The 22,426-nt window shown below is 39.4% G+C and overlaps 1 protein-coding gene across 1 annotated transcript in view; it reads right to left on the bottom strand.

The window, feature by feature from the left end:
- Nucleotides 1-22,426, bottom strand: part of stoml2 (stomatin (EPB72)-like 2) — a 52,521-nt gene that overhangs the window by 9,480 nt on the left and 20,615 nt on the right. Inside the window, exons 2-7 of the mRNA XM_048546964.1 lie at nt 19,511-19,663; nt 14,945-15,044; nt 10,847-10,905; nt 7,311-7,412; nt 4,941-5,075; nt 3,775-3,919 (exon numbers count right to left, since the gene is read on the bottom strand). Coding sequence (XP_048402921.1) covers nt 3,775-3,919; nt 4,941-5,075; nt 7,311-7,412; nt 10,847-10,905; nt 14,945-15,044; nt 19,511-19,663 — 694 coding nt within the window. The remainder of the gene's footprint in view (nt 1-3,774; nt 3,920-4,940; nt 5,076-7,310; nt 7,413-10,846; nt 10,906-14,944; nt 15,045-19,510; nt 19,664-22,426) is intronic.

Raw genomic sequence — 22,426 nt, 5'->3', positions numbered from 1 at the left:
TACTGGCCACAAACAAAGAGTGACTGCTGTCTGACTCTGGTAGATTTCTACAAACTCTTACTTACACAATTGAATGTGATTTTGTTCTCATTAATTGCATCTCTTGGGCACAGACAATTCCATTCTTCCTTCATGCACATGACTGCTGATGTCATTGTTACATCATGTTATAGATGACTTCCCATAATCACCTAGACAGATGCTACCAGTTCTGCCGAGTTTTTCCAGGAATTTCTGTTTGTGTTCCCATAATCATAACCATTCTCATTAAACCACACACATCAGGAACAGGGCTGTGCAGAGACTGAAAATATATGGTTTTGACACATTGTGTCATCGAGATAGTTATAATTACCGTTATCTTCTTTCATTACCAAATTTGCTTTCCTAACCCCAGAAAGATATACTTGCCATAAAGGAGTTCAATAATGGGTCAAACTAATTCCTGGGATGAAGGGATTATCCTGTGAGGGAGGATTAAATAGAATGGGCCTGTATTCTCTAGTGTTTTTAGACCGACAAATAATCCCATCCACACATCTAAAATTACTTTACACAAACCAGTAGGAGATGGCAGGGAGAATTCTCCCTTTCCTGAGGGTCTAGGACCAGGGACTTAGTCTCACAGTAAGACAATGACATTTAGACCTGAAGTGAGGAGCAAGTTCTTCTTTTAGAAGGTGGGAAAACTTGTTGTTGAGGAAGGGACACAAGGATACTTCATGAAAATGGCACTGATGTCCAAGATCAGCTAAAATTTCATTGAATAGCGGTACAGGCTCAAGGGGTTGAAAGGTCTACTCCAGCTCCTATTTCTTACATTTCTAGCTAATGGGCAATTTTTCATGTTATTGATGTCATAGCTTTACTTGCACAAAATTGGCTAAGGAATAGCTCTTCTACTACTGTTGTCAGGGTTTATTACTTTCACTTTGTCCAATACATTCAGCTGTTTAATTCTTAAAAACAGGTGCCAATGGGCATCTGTTCATGTTTTGTGGAGAGAAATAAACTGGCTGGACAATGGCATTCGCAACAGTGTTTGCAAATATTTTAGCATCATCTTCTGCTAAAATGTTCCATGTTCTTCATCATTGTAACCACATACAAATTGACAAACAGAGATGATGATTAACGAAGTAAAGATATGGCTAAAGGAGTGGTTTGAGAAAGAGGGGTTGCATTTTTTGGGGCACTGGTACTGGGGTATTCACATAAGAAGAAACTGCATCACTGGGACAGGCTCCACCTGAACGGATTTGGAACGAGGATCCTCATGGAAATGCTAAATAAGTGGTTGTAATGTCTTTAACCTTGTTAAAAGTAGGAAGAGCTCAGGTGACACTTGTAAAGTTTCCAGAACAAGTAATAGGAAGACAGTGTGGAAACAATCAGGAATCTAACTTCAGGCATAGCAGATATGGGGATAATGATGAGAAGAGTGATGGTCAATGCAGGACTGAGAGCATTGTACTTAACTGCAGGCAGCACATGAAACAAGGAAAATAAGCTTGTGGCGCAGATTGAAATTGGTGGGTACCATTTTGTGGGCATCACAAGGTCGTGGCTACAAGGGGATGATGTTGGAAACTAAACATCCAAGGATGTAAGTCTTGTCAAAAGGGCAGGGATGGGGATGGAATTGCTCTGTTAATAAGAAATGAAATTAAAATGATAACAATACACAGTTAAAAGGCATAGAATCTGTGCAGCTAGAGTTGAGGAACAGCAAGGGAAATTAAATACCTAATGGGAATTATGTACCAATCTCTGAGCGGTGGTCAGGATATGGTACAGAAAATAAATCAGTATATAGAAATAATCATGAGGGACTTCAACATGCAGGAGTACTAGAAAAACTGGTAGAAGATCCCAAAAGAAGGAATTCATGGAATGTCAAGGAAATGATTTTTTAGAGCAGCTTGTGGGCATGCCCGTTATGCAACAGCAATTCTGGATTTTGTGATGTGTAATGAAGCAGACTTGATGAGGGAGCTGAAGGTGAAGGAATGCCTAGGAGGCAGTGACCACGACATGATAGAATTCACCCTGTAGTTTCAGAGTTGGCGAGAGGGTGGGGGTTGGGGGAGGTTGGACAGAAAGTCAAGGTGGCAAATCTATTCGAAGTCTTTGAGGAGGTAATGAGCTGGTTAGAGAATGGAGGGCTAGTGCATGTGATCTATTTGGATTTTCAGAAGGATTTTGACAAGGTACCATATAGGAGACTGGTAAATAAAAGCAAATGCTGTTAAGGGCAAGGCAGTGCAAATGAATAGAGGATTGGCTGACTGGCATAAGGCAGAAATTGGAGATAAAGGGCTCCTTTTCAGGATGGCAGTTGATAGTGGAGTTCTACAAGGGTCAGTGTTGAGACCACAACTATTCATATACATTAATAATGTAGACGATGGAACTGAGGGCAATGTTGCTAAGTTTGCAGGTGACACAAAGATAGATGGAGGGACAGGTAGTGTTGAGAAAACAAGGAGGCTGCAGAAGGACTTGTACAGGCTAACAGAGTAGGCAAAGAATTGGCAGATGAAATACAATGTGGGCAAGTGTCAGGTTATGCACTTGGTTGGAATAATAGAGGAGTAGACTATTTTGTAAATGGGGAAAGGCATTCGAAATCTGAAGTACAAGTTGGGAGTACTAATTCAGGATTGTCTTCAGGTTAACATGTAGGTTCAGTTGGCAGTTAGGAAGGCAAACACATCAGCACTCATTTCAAGAGGGCTAGAATACGAGAGCAGGGATATGTGGCTCAGGCTTTTGGAATACTAAGAGTAGTTTTGGGCCTCTTACCTAAGGATGGATGTGCTGGCTTTAGATGGGGTTCAGAAGAGGTTTACAAGAATGATCCCAGGAATGAAGGGCTTGTCATAGGAGGAGCAGTTGAGACAGGCTAGGACCTGAGGGCACAGTCTCAGATTGAAGATACAACTCTTTAGAACTGAACTTCTTCAGTCATAAGATTTTGAATCTGTAGAACTCAATGCAGCAAAAGACTGTGGAGGCCATGTCATTGACTATCTTTAAGACAGAGATGGATAGGTTCCTGGTTAGTAAGGGGATTAATGATTACAGGGAGAAGGCAGAAGAATGAGGTTGAGAAGTATATCAGCCAAGATTGAATGGTAGAGCAGACATGGGCTAAATGGTCTAATTCTGCTGCTATATATCTTATGGTAACTACTGTGGGAGTTGCTTGAATTAGGTTATCCACTTAAGATCTCCAAATAGACTATTATGAAAGCCATAGATCCTTAACAATGCCAAAATCAGTTAAAATCTTTCAGTAGCTGTATATTACATTTGAAAATAACTGAACAATGACTCTCATTTTTCAACATTTTCAGACAACCAAACTAAACTTGAAATATTATCCAATTAATTTTGGAACAAGATTCTAGGTACAAGCATTTTAACTCCTTATGGATTGTGCCTGAATCTAATGGGCCAAATGTCATACTAAAAAAAAACTTTTTTCAAAGTACTCTGTAACAGTCAATCACAGGGGAAAAAAAAAGTATTCATTACAATTCTGTCACAGGTACGATGTGGGATTAAAATCCACAAACACTGGACTTCAAGATAAACACTGCTGCCCATCACACCAAAGTGTAAACCAAAATGTATTCTTTAATAGATTTTAGATGTGTTTAGTTACCTAACTCAGAGCTATGTAAAACTAACTGAAAGCAGTTGTAAAACATGAGAGATCTATTCAAAGAAGAAAGAAAATGCATTTTCAGGAGAGAACATCCATCCAACCTGCAGCTTGGTTAATATTTTCTGCCTTTGTTGCTTCAGAAGCCAGAATACGAGATCGTTTCTTCCCTTCAGCTATATTGATTTCAGCTTCTCTAGCCCCTTCAGATTCCAACACAGTGGCACGTTTTCTTCTTTCAGCTTCAACCTGAAATAAGGAATTCAATGAACAAATCCCTTGCTCTTTGTATTATCAAGCTGGAAGGAATCAGCTGAGATCTTTACATATTGCGACAAAAATAATTACACAGAATAAAACAAAACATATACTAAAGTTGTTCTAAACTCAAATATAGCACGCATATTGTAACCTGCCATATGCAACAGTGATAAAGTGCATGGACATTTAGTGGTACACAAATGAGGTGCAATCAGACTGTATAATTCACTTGTCGCCATTATTGAACAAAGTAGTTAAGACAAGAGACTGAACCATGAAGAGAAACAGCAATTGTGGATGCTTCCTCATCAGGAAGGAACAAAGCAAACTTTGGTGGGGACATCGCCCTGGTTTTCATGACTCTCCCTGTGGCTGGTTTGTGGGTGGATCATGTGAGGGACTATGAAGGTCGGTTACCTGTCACTTTCTCTGCTGTGAAACAGCAGGGAGAAGTTTGGATGAAGATGCAAATTGATTTTTAATTGAGAGCGAAGAAAATGGATTTTTAAAAAAAATTTATGAACCTTTCATGAATGCATTTTGTATTTAAAGAAATGTCAGACACTTCAACATGAATTTTTGAGTGACAGAACCCAAATTTTGAAATTGTTTCTGTGGAAGTCAAATAACTCAAATGAATGAACAACAAAATATTCTAATTTCAAACAGGTGGTCTCCAGGCTGCAAATGGGTTCTGTTTGTGAGCATGTTCGCAAGAGGAGTTGTATGCAAGTTGGAACAAGACACAGGACAACATAAAATAACCATTTGTAAACATGAGGAAACATCTGCATGTTGAATCTTTAAAATTTAACACAAATACAGCCCTGTACAGGATCTCATTCATAAGTCTGCACATTTGTAAACTGGACATTTGTAGACATGGGGCCACTTGTATGTGCTATGGCTATTCTCCCATGTTCCTAAAAAATATAAACACTCGTAGGTACAAAACACTAAGCAAAAAGAAATTTTTCCCCTTCAAGAAAACTTCAAAATTCATACATACTTGCATTTGCATAGCTTCCTTTACTTTCGGTGGAACATGGATATCCTTGATCTCATATCTCAGGCAGCGGATTCCCCATATATCTGCTGCTTGGTTTATTTGAGTCACCATATTCATATTTAGCACTTCTCTTTCCTGCAGAGCAATGACAGAGATAATGAAGTTTGAGAATCCTCAAACCATAATCTACAGATGAGTCAACACCACTGTCATCTATGCATCAGGAAGTCAAATATGATTATGCAGTTAAACAGATTATCCTCAATATTTATCCTAGCTTGGAATCTTAAGTCAGAATCAAAAATTTTGTAGGGTGCAATTAGGCCTAATAATTATTGCCAAACATAAAACACAGTGAGACTCAAATATTATCAGAGATAACGGGAACTGCAGATAAGCCTCTCTGATGAAGGGTCTAGGCCCGAAACGTCAGCTTTTGTGCTCCTGAGATGCTGCTTGGCCTGCTGTGTTCATCCAGCCTCACATTTTATTATCTTGAGACTCAAATATTAATTAGCAGCAAAGGCCCAATAAATGCATTTCCTGACATATAGTCATGGGACGGTCAACAGAACATAAATTTGAGGACCAGAATTTAAAAAGTGAAGCAGCACAGGCACATTTAATTCAACAATGCTATAGATGGCAAACATGTGTTTGAGCAACTAGACAATGGACTGGTACCCTTAATATGGGAAGTTTTGAACTTGTTTCAAGGATGTTCTTGTAATTCATTCCTTTATTTTCTAGTCAGATCAGCAATTACTATCTATCCCTAATAGTCCTCAATAAATTTATTGGTGTTGAAACCAGAAAACAAATACAGCAAGTCATTACAAAAAATAGCATGTAATAAATGCAATAAATAGAGCAAGGAAGGATGCATTAGGTTAATTAAGCGTTGTCATAATTAGGTCAAGCTTCATTGATATGCATCTCCTTACCTAGTGAAGGATATTTTTGGATTACAGAAGATTCATCATATGTTTACTGAATTGATTTCTGGGCAAAAGGGTTGACCAGGCTAGGTTTATATTCTCTGGGCATTTAGAAGAATGAGAGATGATCTCGTTGAAACATATAAAATATTTCGAGGGCTTGACAGGCATGTTGGCGCTGAGGCGCTATTTCTTATGGTTATTGAGTCTAGAACTTGAGTTCAGTCTCAAGACAACAAGTCAGCCATTGTGAATTGACATAAAGAAACATTTCTTCTCTCAGATCAATGAATCTTTGGAATTGTTCACCCACTGAGTTGTGGTCAATGAGTAAATTCAAAAACAAGATCATCAGATTTTCGGGCACTAAGGAATTCAAGAAGTGGATTTGTTATTGTAAATGCAGACTTGATCTACCTGAATAGTAAAGCGGACTCAAAGAGACCTGTGACCTATTCCTGCTCTTATTTCTTATGAAATCATGCATGGATAGATCTTTTTAGGCCCTGTACTTTCCTATATTGCTCATATAGAGTTGTTTAGTCTTTCAAAGTACTTATTTTTCCTTGGAAAATCTGAGGGCATCACTCTTCTACAATTTATGAATTTGATAAGTTCAACTGCACAAGTCAAAATAGGTGCTGCTGATGATTTAGAACATAATCCATTCACACTGAAGTTAGGGTTTATCAAAAACAATACTAAAATTAGAATAGTGAAGCTAGATTCAAGTAACTCTGATAGAGGTTTAATTATACCATGTCATTCTCAAAGTTTAAATTACATTAGACAAAACCAAATATCAAAAATTGAAATGTAACCTCCTAGGAAATTCACAAATAAAATCTCAACACTTATGAACATATAAAAAGGGCAAACAAACCAAATCAGAATATCCAACCTGCTCCACCCCTAAAGTCCAGATGTTTAATTGGTCCTGTCTCATCTATATCATAGCTCCAAGCTGGGTAGCAACATGATGAATGACAAAAGCAGCAGCAGGTAAAACATAACACGCAAATTCCAATCTAATTTATACACTAACTAGACTTGAATATACGCCAGATCAGATCCCACCTTTGTTAGGTTAATATCTTGGATGTCCCTACTGAGTATTACACAAAAATAGTTTTTTCTATCTAGTGTTCTAATTGATATACGTCACCTTCCTTTTTCAAACAAAATACTTGAGCAGTAACTATGAATTATTTAATACAACTGAAATGCAACCTTAAAATCAGCCATCAGCTCCCATATTTCAGTGAAAGATCAATGACCCAAAATGTTGGTTAGTTTGTTGGTCTTTGGATGTTATGAGACCAACTAAGAATTTACAGCATTTCTATTTCCATTTGAGATTTTCTGCATCCGTGATATTTTGCTTTCACAATGTTAAAGAAAATTGGAGACAGTGAATTTCAAATTACTTTACCCTAAAAACACTGTCCAGTGTGAGTTTCCCAAGTTCAGATCTCATGGTTGTTTGGGCCAGCTGAGTTACTGCATACTCAGGATCTTCAACTCCATAGCTTGCCTGAAAGAGGAAGAGAAAAAATAAATTTTCATTATCCAGATCAATTCATTGCTACATATTTGAAAAGAAACATGTGAGATCTTAAAACTCACAAATGGAGGCTGGGTGCAAAAGCAAAATCTGTATAAAGCACTCGAGACCACAACTGGCTTCCTACAGGTGGTTCTGAGTTTGAGAGGGTGTAGAGGAGATTGACCAGGATGATTCCATCAGTGAGAGATTTTAACTAAAAGTCTGCGTGGAAGTTGAAGTTGCCTTCCTTGGACCAAAGGAGATTGAGGGGAGGTTTGACAGCAGAATACAAGATATGGCAGGGATGGATTAAAGTGACAAGGCAATTGTTTAAACGTGGAGTTGGAGCAAAGGAACGAACGAAACTGAATGGATTACTCTAGAGTACCCGTGTCACCTAGTTAAGTTGAATGACCTCCTCTGCGCTGTAATGACTCTAATAACACCTAATTCTTCCTCATCATTACCTTTGTTAATTCCTCTAATATTTCAAAATTGTCAGATGAGTTGCCATTATCCATTGTCAACAGGGCCCGCAATCGGATCTGCCCATCTCCTGCACTTCTGCCCTCACCCCTTCTCTTCCCTCCCACAACAGCGATAGGGTTCCCCTTATCCTCACCTACCATCCCAACAGCATCCACATCCAGAAGACCATCAGATGCCATTACTGCCACCTCCAGCAAGATGCCACCAGCAGACATATCCTCTCTTGCCCGCCTTCCACAGGGACCATTCCCTCCGGGACACCCTGGTCCATACTTCTTTCATCCCCAACACCGACCCACAGCCCTATGGAACCTACACCTGTGACTGGCAAAGGTGCAATACCTGCCCCTTTACCTCCTCCCTAGTATCCAAGGGCCTAAACATACCTTCACCTGCACTTCCAAGAATTTCGTCTATTGCATTCGCTGCTCACAATATGATCTCTACGTTCTGCAAAATAGACCCTGAACTATCTGTTGCCTGCCACTTCAATGCACCACCCTGCTTCCTGGCCAAGAACTCTGTGTCTGGTTTGCTACAGTGTTCCAGAGAAGTCCAGTGCAAGCTGGAGGAACAACACCTCATTTTCCACTTGGGGACCCTACAGCCCTCTTGACTCAATATTGAGTTCAATAAGTTTTTCCAGCAACTTTGTTTTTGTTCCTGATTTACAGCTTCTGCAGTTCTTTTGGTTTGTATTTGCCATTACCCAACATTGGATGAAAAAATATTCCCTCTAACCGAGAACTGGGAAGAAATTTCTGATCACACATCATAGTTGCTACTTCACTAAGACTGTCTATATTTCCAATTCTGAGACACCAACCTTTCCTCATTAATGTCCAGCTGAAATCCTCAACAATGCCCACGTTATCTCTTGACTGAATATTCCCATAACTGCACACATTCAATCTTGTATATACTTAACGTTGAGTCCTGATGTGTATCAGTTCTGCTTTCCATCACCCTTGTACCTCCTTTTGTTAACTTTATTTTCAACCCATCTAGATGTCACAACAAATTAACTATCGCACATTAAATTCCTTTGTCCAAGCCATCAATATAGACTGTAAATAGTTGAGTTTCCAGCAACAATGTTTTGGCAATCCACCAGTTATAGCTTCCTCACCCAAAAATGATCCAGTTGGCCCTAATCTTTGTTTCCTGTTAGCTAACTATCCTTTAGCCAAGCCACTGTGCTAGGATGTGATGTAGAGTGTTGTAATTTTTGATTACAAACCTAGTCAAAGAGTCATACAGCACAAAAACAGACCCTTCAGTCCAACTGTTCATGCCAACCATCATTCCAACCTAAAATAGTCCCATCTGCCTGCTCTTGGCCCATATCTCTCCAAACATTTCATATTCATGTACTTATCTAAACGTCTTTTAAACATTGTAACTATATCTGCATCCACCAGTTCCTCTGAAAGTTCATTCCCCACAAACCACTCTGTAAAAAAAAAAAGCCCCTCATGTTTTATTTTTAAATCTTTCTTCTCTCATCTTAAAAGTAAGTCCCCTGGTCTTGAAATCCCCCACCCTAGGGAAAAGACAGCTGCTATTCACCTTATCTATACCCCTAATATTTTATAAACCTCTAAGGTCATCCCTCAACCTCCTACAATCCACTGACAAAAAGGCCCAGCCTATCCAGCTTTTCCTTATAACCCAAACCTTCCATTCCCAGCAAAATCCTGGTAAATCTTTTCTGAACTCTTCAGCTTTAATAATATCCTTCCTTTAACAGGGAGACCACAACTGGACATAGTAGTCCAGAAGAGACCTCACCAATCTCATGGACAAATGTCAAATCCCTTTTGGAAACTCAAATACGCTATATTTACATGTCCCCTTTAGCAACTTGTTTGTCATTTTCTCAAGAAATTATAGTAAGTTCCTTTTCACCAAACTATGAAGACTACTTGATCATATTATAAGTTTCTAAGTTTCTTGCTGGAACCCCCTTAATAACAGATAACTAGCAAGATCACTGTGCAAGCTGTTAAGATCATTTGCCGAGAGCTTGTGACTCCCTTCCTTCGTGAATTAAGGTGTTGGATTCATTACTTTCCATTCCACTGGGACCCTTCCAGAATTTAAAGAACTTTGCTTCTACTGTCTTTGCAACCACTTCTTTGAAGAAACCAAAAGAACTGCGGATGCTGTAAATCAGGTACAGAAACATTAGTTGCTGGAAAAGTTCAGTAAGTAGGTCTGAAAGCGTCTGTGAAGAAAAAAAAATTAAAGTTAATGTTTCAGAACTGTGTTCTGAGGAAGGCTCGCCAGACCTAAAATGTTAACTCTGATTTTAATTCACGGAGCTGCCAGGCCTGCTGAGCTTTTCTACCATCTTCTGTTTTTGTTTGTTTCTTTGGAAAGCTTGGAAATGCAGGCGATCAGGTGCTGGGAAGTTTAATAGTTCTTCCAGTACCTTTTTCTGGGCGAAGGTAATTATTTTAAGTTCCTCACTTTCATCTCGATCTTCAAGATTCTTTGGTAAGTTTTCTAAGTCTTTGACAGTGAAGACAAATACAAAATACCTATTCAATTCTCTGGCATTTCTTACTTTCCATTATTAATTCCTCAGACTCTCTCTCTAGAGAATCCATACATATTTTAGTTATCCTTTTCCTTTTTGAATATTTGTAGAAATTCTTCATTAGTTTCAGTTTTTCCAAATAGCTTTCTTTCGTACTCTTAACTTCTTTCTTTATTTGAGTCATTAAGGCTGTACTATTTACATGTTCCTAGTTCGAGTTTCTGAATTCATTTTATGTTTTAATACGACTACTAACTAGTTAGTTCCATGACACAAATGTGCAAGCATGCAAAAATTTATAAAAACAGCAAAATTTATCAAATAAACAGTTTTATATTGTCACACAGTTCGCAAACAATGATAAAATAATTAAAAATGTCACTTGCCCTACCTTGTATGGGTCAATTATTCGTAAATATAGTACACCATCAATCTGTAAAGTCACGTTATCTGTAACAGTGATTGAAAAATTAACTTTGCACATTTGATTCAATACATTTGTTCATGCAACTAATGGGACTGAACAGCAGCTCAGCTGTAGCCCAAAAGTAAATCAGGGTATTTCACAACTATTAAACTATGAATGCAGTCATGATTAAAAGGAGTGTGGGTGATTTTATGCAAATGAAAGGCAAAATCTTTAAATATTAAAATCTATTACTTTAAAACTTATGCTGTTTCTTGATGTCCATTCCTATAATAATTGATTACAGGACAGTGGAGGTGAACAGATGATTACCTGACTTTACTGGTGGATATAGCGAGTGGTCTGTAATAGTCCCATTGCTTTCATTAAAAGCACAAATGTTTTGGACTTAGGTATTGAGCATAATTTGTAAGTTTGGATCCAATGTAAAACTTGACAACACAGAAGACAGTTAGCAGCACAGACCAGTGAAATGGGGAAGCACATGACAGATGAAATTTAATGCAGCTGAAGTAAAAATGATGCAACTTGGGAGCAACATGGCAAGGCAGTTTTATCTACTTCTGAGTGGGTAGCTACAAGAGGGACCACAGGTACTTGTTTATAAATCTTTGAATTTGGCATCACAAGCTGATAAAAGCTTCACAAAATACTTTCCTTTCTTAATAGAGGCATTAAATACAAACAAGTAAGTTATGTTCAGCCTGGTTAGGCATAAACTGGTGTACTGCATATTATTCTGGGCATCACGCTTCTGGGACGATGTCAAGGCTTTCGAATGGGTGTACAGGTTAAACGAAAGAAACCAGGAATGAGGGATTTCAATTAAATGAAGAGATTGGAAAGACTCCTAAGGGCAGGAAGGTGAAACGAAAACCTAACATACATGGTCACAGGTTTGTGGAAATTTGATTAAACAGGGAGAAACTTGCCTCTGGCAAACAGTTGGGAAACAGAGGTTACAGATTTAAAACAATGTCTTTGATAAAAGAACTTGAGGGGAAATTGAGACACCTTTGTCACACAAGGGTTGCAAAGTTCTAGGTCATACTACCTGAAAGAGTGGTGGAATCAGATTACAGAGGAATTTTTGAAAGGTCATTGGACATGCACTTGAGTCGGACTAATTAGAAGGAAAAATCTGGAGTGGAGGACCAAAATAGATGGCATCTTCACAGAGCCAGTATAAGCTCAAAGACTTCTGCTGGGCTACGGGTGTCTATGACTCCATGGAGACATGTGAATTGTCTATGCATCTGAAATTTTGTCAATGCAAGATCATGTTCTTGCCAATTTTGCCAACAGGTTGCTACCCTGGCATGGTACTGAAACAGCTTTCATCAGTCACAAGTAATAGCCAGTGTGGCTGTGACAAATGCAAACCATCCTTCCTGTTTACAGGCTTTGACATGTTTGACCAAAACCTCTCTGTAGCCATCCAACTAGGTAGGTAAGCAATCACTTGATTCCATTCTTTACTATTTTACTGCAATCAAATGATCATTTGCAATGATTTCTCTTCCCGTTTCTGAATCGTTTCTCCTGGTGTCCCACTGCATCTACCTTTTACCCTTCCTATTTCTCATTGATCTGCTAACGACTTCTGAACAAACATCATCCGTTTACACAGGTACTTGGCAAGACTGAGCTATACTGTACTATAAATGTCAATGTGGTATATTTGGACTTTCAGAAAGAGTTTGACAAAGAGCCATGCAAGAGATTATTGTGCAAGATTAAAGTGCATGGGATTGGGGAAAGTGTATGGAAATGGATACAAAACTGGTTGACAAAGAGAGAACAAAGAGTAGGAATTAATGGGTCCTTTTCACATTTGCAGCCCGTAACTAGTGGGGTGACACAGGGAGCAGTGCTGGGACCCCAGCTATTCACAACATATATATTAATGATTTGGACAAGGGAATAAAATGTAACATTTCCAAGTTTGCAGATGATACCAAGTTGGGTGGGGGAGTGAACTGTTACCAAAATGCAGAGATCCTTCATCATGATCTGGACACGTTGGGTGAGTGAGCAAATCAATGGCAAATGCAGTATAATTTGGATAAGTGTGAAGTTATTCGCTTTGGAAGCAAAAATAAGAAGGCAGATTATTACCTGAATGACTAAATTGGAAGAGGGGAGTGTGCAGTGGGACTTCAGTGTCCTTGTGCAGCAGTTGCTGAACGTAAGCATGTAGGTGCAGCAGGCAGTAAAGAAGACAAATGGTATGTTGGCCTTCATTGCGAGAGGTTTTGAGTACAGGAGCAGGGATATGTTGTTGCAGTTGTACAGAGCCTTGGTAAGTCCACATTTGGAATATTGCATGTAGTTTTGGGTCTCCCTTTCTGAGGAAGGATGCTCTTGTTCTTGAGGGAGTGCAGCGAAGTTTTACCAGGTTGATTCCGGGGATGGTGGGTCTGACATATGAGGAGAGATTGACTAGGTTAGGATTGTCTTCGCTGGAGTTCAGACAAATGAGGGGGCATCTTATTGAGACTTATACAATTCTAACAGTACTATACGGGGGAGGCGGTTGGGGGGGGTGGGGTGGGGAGAGAGCAGGGAGGATGTTCCCAATGGTAGGTGTGTCCAGAACTAGGATCACAGTCTGAGGATTTGTAGTAGACCATTTAGGATGAAGACAAGGGGACATTTCTTCACCCAAAGAATGGTGACCCTGTGGAATTCATTACCACAGGAAGTAGTTGATGCCAAAACACTGAATGTATCCAAAAGGTGGCTAGATGTAGCACGTGGGGCGAATGGGATCAAAGGTTATGGGGAGAAAGCAGGATTAGGCTTTTGAGTTGGGTGATCAGCCATGATTGTGATGAATGGTGGAGCAGGCTAGAAGGGCCAAATGGCCTCCTCCTGTTCCAATGTTTCTATTAATTCATCAGTTGCCAAACCCGTAGCCATTTCTCAGCTACCTTTAGGCTCATCTATCCCAATAGAAATCTGGCTGAGGTTCTGTTCTCCATAAGCCTCTCAAAAATCTGATGTCTGTGTGGATACTTTCAATACATATACCTAACATCCAAACACTCATTCCTACGCTGACTGCTGGTTAAGCTGCACCTTGACCATAGAATTATTAGTGCTGAATGAGGCCATTTGGCCCACTGTAGCTACACCAGCTTTCCAAATGAGTATCTCACAAATGCAAAAGAATTGCACTTCTCCCTGTAATCGTGCATATTGTTTGCTTTTTACTAAAAACAACTAATTCCTTCCTGATGCCTTGATTGAGCTGTGATTTTGAAATTCTCATCCTTGTTTTCAACTCCCTCGACTGCTTCACCCCTACCACCTATCTCTGAAATCTCCTCGAACCCCAAAACCCTCAAAGATATCAACACCACCCATTCAGGCCTCTGTAACAACTTTTTCCTTAACTGCACTACCTCTGATAGCCATCCCTTCAGCTGCCCTGGAATTCCCTCTCTACATCTTTGTCCTATTTAAAGATGCTCCTGAAAACCAAACTCTTTGACCATCTACCCTAATATTGTTTTATATAGCTCTATGTCAAACTTTGCTTTAAACACTCTTGTAAAGCGCCTTTGAATACTTTATTATTTTGAAGATGCTACGTCAGTGCAATACGCTGCATTTGGAGTTTTCGCTGATTAGGTAGCCAAGTTTGGGAACTTAGTGCCCTGAGAAGCAGGAATGTGATTAGCTGAATCTATATCTCACAGTATACAATTCTAAAATTCTCAGGACGATGTATTGTTAATGTATCTTAAAATTCTGGTCCGGAAATACAGTTGCTATGTCATCCAATCAGCGAGCTGCTTCTCTGCAACTCAAGTCCTGAGCTCTTGTGGAAGAAATCAGAGCACCCAGACAAACAGTTACCACAGCAACCTCATCCAAAAGGATTAACACATTTGATGAATGAGCATGTTGACTGACGGTGGGTTACACAAAATATGCCATTGTTCCAATTATTGCATGTTTCATTTGTTGCAGAAAGTTTATAGTGTGCAAATAATGACAATTTTGTGAAGACAACTCAAAATTAAGTATTTATCCCAAATGTATTACAGCACTTACCTAATGAAACAGCAGATTGTTCTGGAATATCAATAACTATCTCCTTTAAGCTCTGTACATATCTTATCCGATCTACAATTGGAATCAAGAAATTCAAGCCCTGTGTAAAACAATAGTAATTAGTTTGAGACAAATAAAAAGAACATGTTTGCTAGTATCATAAAAAGGCCCTAGGATGACAGAAAAACCTTAGTCTTAACGCAATGTCATAACTGATAGAACAAGTTTGAATATTACAGAATTAATGACATCATTTGTGCCTGATCAGGTGTACCCTAGTACTCAGTGGGAAGGGAGGGAAGTGATTGCTGGGCCCCTTGCTGAGATATTTGTATTGTCGATTGTTACAGGTGAGGTGCCGGAAAACTGGAGTTGGCTAATGTGGTGCCAATTTTTAAGAAAGATAGTAAGGAAAAGCCAGGTGAGCCTGACATCAGTGATGGGCAAGTTGTTGGAGGGAATCCTAAGAAACAGGATTTACAGTATTGGGAAAGGCAAGAACTGATTACAGATAGTTAACGCGGCTCTGTGCATGGGAAATCGTGTCTCACTAACTGGATTGAGTTCATTGAAAAAGTAACAAAGAGAATTGATGAGGGCAGAGCAGTGGATGTGATCTATGTGGACTTCAGTAAGGCATTCGACAAGGTTCCCTTTGGTAGGCTGGTTGATATGGTTAGATCACACAGAACAAGGCAAGGCAGTGGAGCATTGCTTTTCAGACTAGAGGCCTGCGACCAAACCAGTGTGCCACAAGGTGCTGGGTCCACAGCTTTTTGTCATTTACATAAATGATTTGGATGCGAACATAGGAGGTATGGTTAGTAAGTTTGCAGAGGACACCAAAATTGGAGGTGTAGTGGACAGCTAAGAAGCTTACCTCTGAGTACAATGGGACCTTGATCAGATGGGCCTATGAGCTGAGGTGTGGCAGATGGAGTTGAATTTAGATAAGTGTGAGGTGCTGCATTTTGCAAAGGCAAATCAGGGCAGGAATTTTACACTTAATGGGAAGGTCCAAAGGCAGTGGTGGAGGCTGATACAATTACATTTAAAATGAATAGGAAGAGTTTTAGATAGATATACGCCAAATGCTGGTGAACGGGATTAGATTTATTTAGGATATCTGGTCAGTATGGACCAGTTGGGCCAAAGGATCTGTTCCTGTGCTGTTTATCTCTAGGACTCATTTTTTTTTACTCATTTTGTGCAATGTGGGTGCCACTGGCTGGGCCCAGCATTTATTGTCTGCCCCTAGTTGCCCTTAAGGAGGTAGTGGTGAGTTGCCTTCTTGAACTGCTGCAGTCCATCTGCGGTAGATTGACCCACAATGTCATTAGAGAGGGAATTCCAGGATTCTGACTCAGTGACAGCAAAGAAATGGTGACACATTTCCAAATCAAGATGATAAGTACCTTGGAGACCATTTGCAGGGATTATAGTTGGAAACCAAAACCATATTTCCAACACAGGAAAGTAGATGTCACAATCAAATTAGTCATGACTATCAAATGGGGGAGCAGGCAGAGGTGGAGGTGATGGCCAAGTGGAATGATTGGTAGACGATTAATCCAGAAAGTCAATTAATTCTAATTCCACCAGAAATGGAATTTGAATTCAATAAAAAGTATCTGGAATTAAGAATGTCCTGATGACTATGAAACCATTATTGATTGTCTGGGTGGCTCATTGATGTCCTTCAAGGAAAGAAATCTGCCAGCCTCACTTGGTCTGGCTTACATGTTACTCCAGAGCCACAGCCATATAGTTGACTCTCAAATTCCCTTTGAAATGGCCCAGCAAGTCATTCAATTCTATTGATTGCTACAAAGTCTCAAGGAAGTAACGAAACAGGACAGACCACATGGCATTGATCTAGGAACCGGAAAAGACAACAAGACTAACAGTCCAGTTGAACCTGCAATGTCCTTGTTACTAACAGCTAGGGTCTACTGCCAAAATTGGGAGGGCTGTCTCAGACTGGTCAAGAAACAGCTTGACACAGTAATACTCATGGAATCATTCCTGACAATGTCCCAGGCACCACCATCACCACCCCTGAACATGTTCTGTGCGACCGGCAGGATGGAACAAACTGAGGTATAGGCACAGTAGTATATAGTAGGAGGAAGTTGCTTTGATCCTAGACCCAAAAAGTTTAATGGCTTTGGGATAAACATGGGCAAGGAAATCTCCTGCTGATTCCACCTATATTCCCCCACATTGAAAAGTACTGATTCATCAGCCAATGTTAAGCAAAACATGGAGGAAGCAGAGAGAGTGGCAAAGGTGCAAAATATACTCTACTCTGGGTGAGGAATTTCAATTTCCACCACCAACAATAGCTTGGCAACATTAGTGATCAAGCTAGCCAGGTCCAAAAGGACACAGCCTGTGGCAGAAGGTGAGGGAACCAACAAGAAGAAAAGAACATATTTCATCTTATCCTTACCAATCTCCCTGCTGCAGGTGCACCTGTCCACAACAATATCAGTAAGAGTGACCACGGCACATTTCTTGCGGCGACAAAATCCTGCCTTTACTTGAAAATTTGAAAATACCTCCAATGTGTTCTATGGCATTATCATAATGCTAAATGGGACTGACTGCAGACAGATCTAATAACTCAGGACTAGGTAGCCATGAGGTGCTGTGGGCCATTAACAGCAGAACTGTACTCCAGCACAATCCGCAGACTCTTGGCCTGGCACGTCTCCCACTTAATCATTACCATTAAGTTAGGGGGATCATCCCTGGTTCAGTGGAGACTGGAGGCTGACATTTCAGAAGCAGTACCAGAAATACCTAAAAATGAGGTGTCATCCTCGTGAAACTACCAAACAGGAGTACTTGTATGCCAAACAGCATTAACAAGCAAGTGAAAGCCAGATCTAAGCAATCCCACAACCAACACATCGGATCTAAGCTCTGCAGTCCTTACACATCCAATTGTCTATAATGGTAGACAATTAAATACCTCACTGGAGGAGGAGGCTCCATGACCATTGCACAACATTAAGCACTATTTGTGACTCCTTAGAAACGGAAGCAATCCACACTCAAACGCAACAAGACAAATCCAGGCTTGGGATGAGAAGTGCAAGTAACATTTGCACCACAGAAATGCCTGGCAATGGCCATCCCCAATAACATACAATGTAACCACTGCCCACTGGTATTCAATGGCGTTACCATCACTCCACAATCAACATCCTTGGGGGTTACCATTTACCAGAAATTCAACTGGATTCATCACATAAACAGTGGGTACAAGAGCAAGTTAGAAGTGTAATGGAATATTTCCCACTTGCCTGGAGGGATGCAGCTCCAACAGCACTCAAGAAGCTTGACATTATCTATGACAAAGCAGCCTGCTTAACTTGCATCACATCCAGAAGCAACCACTCACTTCCACCACTGACGCTCAATACCGCAATGTGTACTACCTGTCATGCGCACTACAGAAGTTCAAAGATCCTTACACAACACCTTCAAACCCATGAGTACTTCCAGCTGGAAGGACGAGGATAGCAAATATATGGGAACACTCCCACCTATAAGTTGCCTTCCAAACCACACTCAATCCTGACTCAGAAATATATTGTGGTTCCTTCACTATTGCTGGTCAAAATCCTGGATTCTAAAAATCTCCTTCCCGCATAACGTTCAGGGTTAACCAACATGTGGACTGCAGCAGTTCAAAAATGCAATTCACCACCAACTTTTCAGGGACAGGCAATAACAATGTTAGCCAGCAGTGATGCCCGCATCCCACAAGTGAATTAAATAAAAATGCTGAATGGCGAACTCCTGTTCAAGATTTGTATGTTCATATGAAATATCAAATTCCTAAAACTATATCAAACAAAAATGTATCTTGATATATTTACCAATAGTAGTTAAATCTTAGTGCTTTTAAAAATACAGATAAAATTGCATGGCACAATATATTAACTCATCAAATGCAAATCTCCAAGTGATAGTAATCGTTAAAAAGGCTCATTATATTTGATGAAGTCTAGGTTCAATTATTTTTTGTTCAAAATATTTTTCTAGCCTAACCTGGGAAAAAAAAGTTACAGTCAATAAATATGGCTATTACGTAATTTTGTTCTGCCTCACACTATTCAGGCTTTCTCCCATTACCAGATTTTCTGAAGAATGAAAAGTCAACATCAATATCTTTTAGCACTTCCATGCTGTATATTAGCCAGTATGGCAGAAAAACACTGAAGTCAACCTATAGCTACGCAACCCTGAAAATTTAATTTGCAGCTCAGCTCAGAGCACCGCAAAGCTGATTCAGTGCCTTATAGGGTCAGGCACTCCAAGGTATGCTGTTACTAACCACTGAGGTAAGCAACGTGGAACAACTGTCATGACTGAATGTCGTGCACGTCATTAGCGCACACATTCAAAATTTCACTTAAAAACCATTTCTAAAAATATATTAGAAACAGACAATAAACTTGATATTAAAAGTCGATAATCATAGTTAAGATCTATGATAATCACAAAACACCTTCTTTACATTTATTGATGAAAGCAGACAAAGATGTTACTTACTGGATCTAATATTCTGTGAAAACGACCCATTCTTTCTATCACCCATGCTTCCTGCTGTGGAACAAACAGCACAACTGTGTTCATAGGTAGGTGTGATGCCCATCGATGCTGTGCTGCTACTAACCAGGTCTGTGGTATTCCTCTTCTGGAATGCTGGAGTAAAATTCAGATAGAAAATGAGTAACTGCCTCAAAAATAAGAAAGCCATCTGAGTTTGTCCTAAATACATTGATTCAAGTGGTTGCAGATCATAAAAACCGAAAGAACCGTGTAAATCAGGAACAAAAACAAGTTGCCGGAAAAGCACTAAGATTTATCTACTATTGGTAAATATATCAGGATACATTTTGTTTGATATAGTTTTAGGAACTTGATATTTCATATGAACATACATATCTTGAACAGGAGTTCGCCATTCAGCATTTTTAATTAATTCACTTGTGGGATGCGGGCATCACTGCTGGCTAACATTGTTATTGCCTGTCCCTAGCTGTCCTTGAGAAGTTGGTGGTGAATTGCATTTTTGAACTGCTGCAGTCCACATCTGTGAAGGAGTAAGCAGAGTTAACGTTTTGGGTCCGGTGACCCTTCCTCAGAATTGAGGTTGTGGTTGTGGATCATGTTGTACATCAATGTCCCTCCATTATATTACCTAAAGGGCTAATCTGCACAGTGAGCATTGACAAACTTATCTTTGACAGTTTGGCCATCTCACCCGCCAAGCTGGTTTTGATGTTAACTAAGAGTCCAATTCTTTGACATCTACAGTCACTGTACAATGAGATTCACAGGGTTTTCCATAGAGTTACTGAAACCAACTTGTGGCAACATAATTGCTGTACTGGTTGAAATCAACAAATTCAGCAGGGGTAATGACAGTAAATCATGACCTTTTTATTCGGTATGAATTCCCAACACTTTTTTTGGCAAACCATCAACAGCCACAAGAAAACAGTTCTATCAATCGCAGAGCCATTGTTTCTTCTACTCAACTGTTAATGAATATTTGGAAATATACTTAGCTCAAGTGGTCCCTTCCTAAACCACAAAATATACCAAATAAACAACCTTCTAAAATCGAAGAACAAAAGCAATATCAAATCAAACTAGAAGGCACTTTCGATGAATGGAAGCTGTTCAGATAGTTTTTTTTTATTTTACCCTTTTGTACAAAATACAATGCTGCAGAGTATCACATGAACAATTTGAAAAATAACTTAACTATTGCTAAGAAGAGGAACAAGAGTTGAAGCTTCTTGTCTAGAGCGCACCAGGACTGAAATGCAAGAAACTAAACTTTCAAAGGGGAAATTTATTGATAGAGCACAATAAAAGAATGCTGATTGGCTAGCGATGGCTGGCACAGAGATACAGATGAATATCTTAACTGTCATTCTTAGCTCATGATTTACTCAGACCAGGCTGTGCCAGCATGATGCCAGGTATGTAGGCCATGTGTCTCAATGACTGGCAGACCATACCATTTTACAGTCCATGGCAACTAGTATTCTGAACATGCTGAGATCTGGGTAACATAGGTTCCAGCAGCAGATATAATTCTGCTATTGGAGAACTTTTACTAAATAATTCAGGCTATGCTAGGATATACTCCAGAAGCCAATATGATATCATCAGTTGGGCTCGCAATACATTTTATTTGCTTGTGCTAGAAGCTATAAATATTCACATTTATTCTGTGCATACAGGGTACATTTTTAAATTGAGAAAGGGTTTTGGAAACTGTCAGTCCCTGCTGCCTTACCCATGGCAATGCCCTGACCAGAGTGCATATGTTTAGATTAGATTAGTCAACTGGCTAACAGATATCCGAACAGATCCTACAGCATCTCCATATCGACCATGGTCTGACTAATTAGCCCTCTCTTCTTATACTGTATAAAATGGTAGTTTCTTTTCATTGCGGATGCCATTAATTGCCCATTCCTTATTGCCCAGACGGCAGTTACAAATCATTGATTTATGTCCAGAGTCTCAGTCCTGATGATTGCAAGATGAAAAGTTTCAACTTTGTGTCTCCTTCAAACAATGGAATTAAATCAACATTTTTATGAAATTATTATATTCAGCATTATCAATGTGACACTAGCACAGCAAATCCGAGTTTTGTACAAGTCACTTTTGTCAGTAAATTCATTTGTTTTTCTGGCTCTTTTTTGGCCAGAATAATAAAACAATTTAATTTCAACTAGTACATTCTGAAGCCATTATAAATATTTAGGGCCAGGCGTATTTCCTTTAACTGGTGAAGAACAGCCAGAGAGTTGACAGAGAAAACACTGAACATTCTTTAATCTATGGCTTCAGCCAGCGCTGGTGATTAATTAGGTACTTGTTGAAATGATTACATCGGATATACAGTATAGGAACAGGGCCAAGTATTTCATATTATTCTTCATGCTCCAACAAGTATCGTTCCAACATTTCGCATCTACATCCATTACCCTTAAGGCAGTTTTTGATTATCCCTCTCATTTTTGCATGCTCATATAGGAAATGGCTTTTATATGCTGCTTCAAAAAAAAACTGAAATCTAAAGCCCAGCAAACATTTTATTAATCACATCACTGAATATCTAAAAAAAAAATTGTGAAAGCATTTGCTAACTGTGTATTCTACATAATATCAATTATCCAAAATAAAAATCACTAGTGAAAATTCATGGAAGGTAAGTCAATGTTTGACGGACTTGGCAATTCATTTGCATAAAGCTTCTATGACACTCCTCCTGATTGACATCAATAACCTGGATTGATGCCAAATTCAGTGATGCCATGATTGATCCATCAGAAGGCACAAAAGTAGCCGAAGGAAGTCTTTCACAGATGAAGTTTTCTTTCTTTTAACTCAACTGTCAGTTGATAACAAGGGACAAGAACTGACATAACCAGGGCAGAA

This window comes from Stegostoma tigrinum, chromosome 1 (genome assembly GCF_030684315.1).
Source record: "Stegostoma tigrinum isolate sSteTig4 chromosome 1, sSteTig4.hap1, whole genome shotgun sequence".
NCBI lineage: Eukaryota > Metazoa > Chordata > Chondrichthyes > Orectolobiformes > Stegostomatidae > Stegostoma > Stegostoma tigrinum.
Note: the sequence above shows the minus strand (reverse complement) of the source record. Positions and strands in the feature narration are given on the sequence as shown.